At 38.4% G+C, this 3,559-nt stretch overlaps 1 protein-coding gene across 1 annotated transcript in view; it reads right to left on the minus strand.

Annotated features, from left to right (window-relative positions):
• dok7 (docking protein 7) overlaps positions 1-3,559 on the minus strand; it is a 36,218-nt gene that overhangs the window by 14,612 nt on the left and 18,047 nt on the right. The window contains exon 5 of the mRNA XM_015399052.1: positions 2,667-2,786. Within this exon, the coding sequence (XP_015254538.1) occupies positions 2,667-2,786 (120 nt within the window). The remainder of the gene's footprint in view (positions 1-2,666; positions 2,787-3,559) is intronic.

A 3,559-nucleotide genomic window follows, 5' to 3' on the forward strand; every position in this document is an offset into this window, starting at 1 on the left:
TTGATATTCACTGATGAGGAGACATTTTGGATTTTGACAGCTGGTCCAAAATGTCCAGGCACAAAGGTAAGCCAATAATAACAGCTGCCAATTGAACAAACTGTCAGTTGTAATCATTTAACTAATAATCATTACTTGGAGTTACCCTTGATTTGAATGACATATAAATTAACTATAACTTCCAATTCTAATTACTAATAGGCTCATAATCTGGCAGTAATATTGCATGACAGAAGGCTGACTTTGTCACTGTCCTTATGAGCCTCTGAAGGTTCTGGGCTTGGATCCTCACTACACCCTGATTTCAAACCTAATTTGCTGTTCCTATCTGTATTAATTGAAGTTTAAACTTTTAAACACTATTCTCTTGGTCCAAAAACTCTTACTTTTGTTTTGTGTTTTTCTGTTGCATTAACATTTAGCATATCCATGCGTTAATTTCTTCTATGCATTTACCCAGCACGTAAATGGTTCATAGCCACATGGTGACACTGTAATGTAAAGCTTTGTTATGGTAACTTATGTTTTATTTTCTTATTAAGATCCGGGTAATGGGGAGAAGGCAGATTTTGAATAAAATGGGCCCTAAGATGGAACCTTGGGTAACTCCAAATGTGATTTCTGTAGTCTCTGATGTACTTGCCTACTTACACAAGAGGTCCCTCTACTTAGGGTTTAAACCAGTCCAATACTGTACAAGAAATGCCAACCCTGTTTTCCAGGTGCTCTTATAAAATGGAAGGATCCACACTGTTGTATGCTGCACTAAGGTACAATAATACCAGCAATGTGATGCTTCTATAGTCTTCATTTATACAGAAGTCATCAAACACCTTGACCAGGACAGTTGACAGTGAGCATGGAAGCCTGACTGGAAGACATTGAAGTGCCACTGTAAGGAAGGTGTTTAACTGTTGAACCACAGGTTTTTCCTGATAAGAGGGAGGTTTAAGATGTTTCTGTAATTATGCGGTGTCAGTTTGTCTAAGTTGCTCTTTTTTAACATCCACCATCCATTTTCTCGCGCATGGTCATTGTCAGGATGGAGGTGCCGCCAGTGCGTATCTTCTGCAGTCTTTGGGCAAGAGGCAGGGTACACCCTGGACAGGTCCTCAGTCTGTCGCAAGGCACTCCTTTTCAAAAGTAGTTTTTTAGACCGTGGGGGAAAACACCTGACTGAAGGTATACATTTATAAGTTAAGTCAGAAGTTGGGACAAGCAGGAATTCTTAATGAAGACTGTGGTTAAAACATCAAGACAACAGGTGAAAAAACTTAGTTGGTGTATGATTTCTGTTTTATTTTTGTAGTTTATTCTGTGAAATTTTGTCAAGATCAGTTATTGTTTGAGACATCTTTTTTTTTTGGACTTGATATGAATGTATATGCCCTTCTACTCTTTTGGGGGGGGGGTTCAGTAAAGAAGTAAGCAAAGCCATCGCATGCCCTGGTTGAGTGGAATTCACATGCCACAGTCACAGGATGTTTGTTGGCCCGTCGACCGTGAGAAAGCAGACAGAAGTATTATTAAATGTTTTGCCAATAATCTTAGAGAAGAAAAATCCTCCTGCATTTTTCCAGTTTTAAATTATATCTGTTAAGTATCTCTATTTAGATGTTATAAAAGATAAGGATTGAGCTGATTGGCCTGAAAGATAAAAAATAAACCTTTACCTCCAGGAGCCCAGGTGTATACAATCTGTGTGTTGCATTCAGGAGCTGTTACTCTAAAGGTAGTGCAATAACATCCCTACTTCTTAATATCCCTTTTTCAGCAGTTAGTGGTATTATAAACAAGAAAAAAACATCCAAGAGCAGCAGAAACTTAGCCACAAAGCAGTAAAAAGACTGCGCTGGGTCAGCAGGGCACAGAAGCTTGTTAATGAGCTAAATAGAACAGAGATAGTTTCATGTTCAAAGCGGTTTTTTGTTTTATTTTCAGCTTTTTTCTATGGTCATTACACTGTCCCAAGTACAGAGGAATGAAATAAACTCTCTGCATCTAACTCATCCCCTTGGGGAGCAGTGGGCTTCCATTGTGCGGTGCCCTGGGAGCAGTGTGGGGTTAAAGGTCTTTGCTCAGCGAGCCAGAGTGGCAGTCGGTGGGAGTGGGGCTTAAACTCAAAACCTCTGGAACCCAAGCACAATGCCCGAAACCACTAGGCCACCACTCCCAAAGGTGTATGACTGCTCGTAGAATATCGTATTTGAAAGCTACTGTCTAATGATTAATGCAAAACAAAAATCTCATTTCATGTTTGACCTTTTAGCTCCGGATTATCTGTTCCAAACTCCAAATAAAAAGAAAAGTAGTTTTTAACCAGTTTTTAATATGGTTGTGAACAAATGGGACTTTCCTTATTTTAGTATTGGTTCCCCTCCCATGGTGGAGAAACCATTGGCTGTTTGGAAATAGTCATTTCCTCCTACCAGACCTCCAATAGCACAAACCCACTGATTATATAAACAGTGGGTTGCCAGGTTTGATGAAATAATAAAAATTTACAGTGCATGACTAATTATAAAATAAAATCATTTATTTAAACTGAGGTTTTAAAATCTGTCAAGTCTTCCAGACTTTGCACCCTCCCTATATTATTTATAGATCTTTTTTTTCCCATATAACTTCTTAATCTCTGAAGGAAGAGCATTTCTTTTGGTACTGACCTGGCAAAACGGGCCGCAGCCCATAAGGGCCCCTGCTGGGGCAGATGCCTCTAACGATACAGTCAAGCAGAAAGCTGATCTGCTCGCCCTCTGCAGATGCAAGAAGAAAAACACCGGCCCCTGCAGAAAGTAGAACTCATCAGTGTTGCACAACATCAACAAAAAAGCTTAGTTCTTTTGGAGAATGCTTCAAAATTGGGTGGGTGTTATCAGTAATAAAAAAAAAAAAAAAGATACTGCCAGAAACAATGTACTAAAATTGCCTTTTTTGTTTAATTTTTGGTCATCAATTTTGTTTAAAATCCACAACAATAAAGACATAAAAACATACATACACAATCCTAAAAGTAGTCCTCACTCTCATGCACAAAAGAGCACACCGACACACCCAAACACATGTTTTTTCAACCATTGCTTTGATTTTACTTTTTTATTTGTAATTAAAGATAAAGAACAACAGCTCCACCAATTTAAACTAAATGTCATGTAGAACCATTAATTAATTAATTACGTACCAATGTACATGTGTCATGATCTTGATGCTGATGACTGACTGAATTACTCAATTCATTCACTCAGTCACCAATCAACTGTCTCTACCTGCTTATTTGTACATGGGAACACACTGGACAGGCTACCAGTCCATCACAGAGCAACATACAAAACACTAGCCTAGGGGTAATTAACAGAGATCGATTAAAAAGTCATTTTCCTCCCATACTGCTCAGAGAAAAAAAAATGTAGAGACACCATGCCATTTAAACCTAAAATCTTTTTGCTTTAAGTCAACAATGTGCAATGTCCTTCTCTCATCTGTGCAATATTGAAAAAATTAGAAATATCCTGTCCAGGGGTGATGCTGAGAAACTAGTCCATGCATTTGTTACTTCAAG

Source organism: Cyprinodon variegatus, unplaced genomic scaffold, assembly GCF_000732505.1.
Source record: "Cyprinodon variegatus isolate N-32 unplaced genomic scaffold, C_variegatus-1.0 Scaffold985, whole genome shotgun sequence".
In the NCBI taxonomy this organism is placed as follows: domain Eukaryota; kingdom Metazoa; phylum Chordata; class Actinopteri; order Cyprinodontiformes; family Cyprinodontidae; genus Cyprinodon; species Cyprinodon variegatus.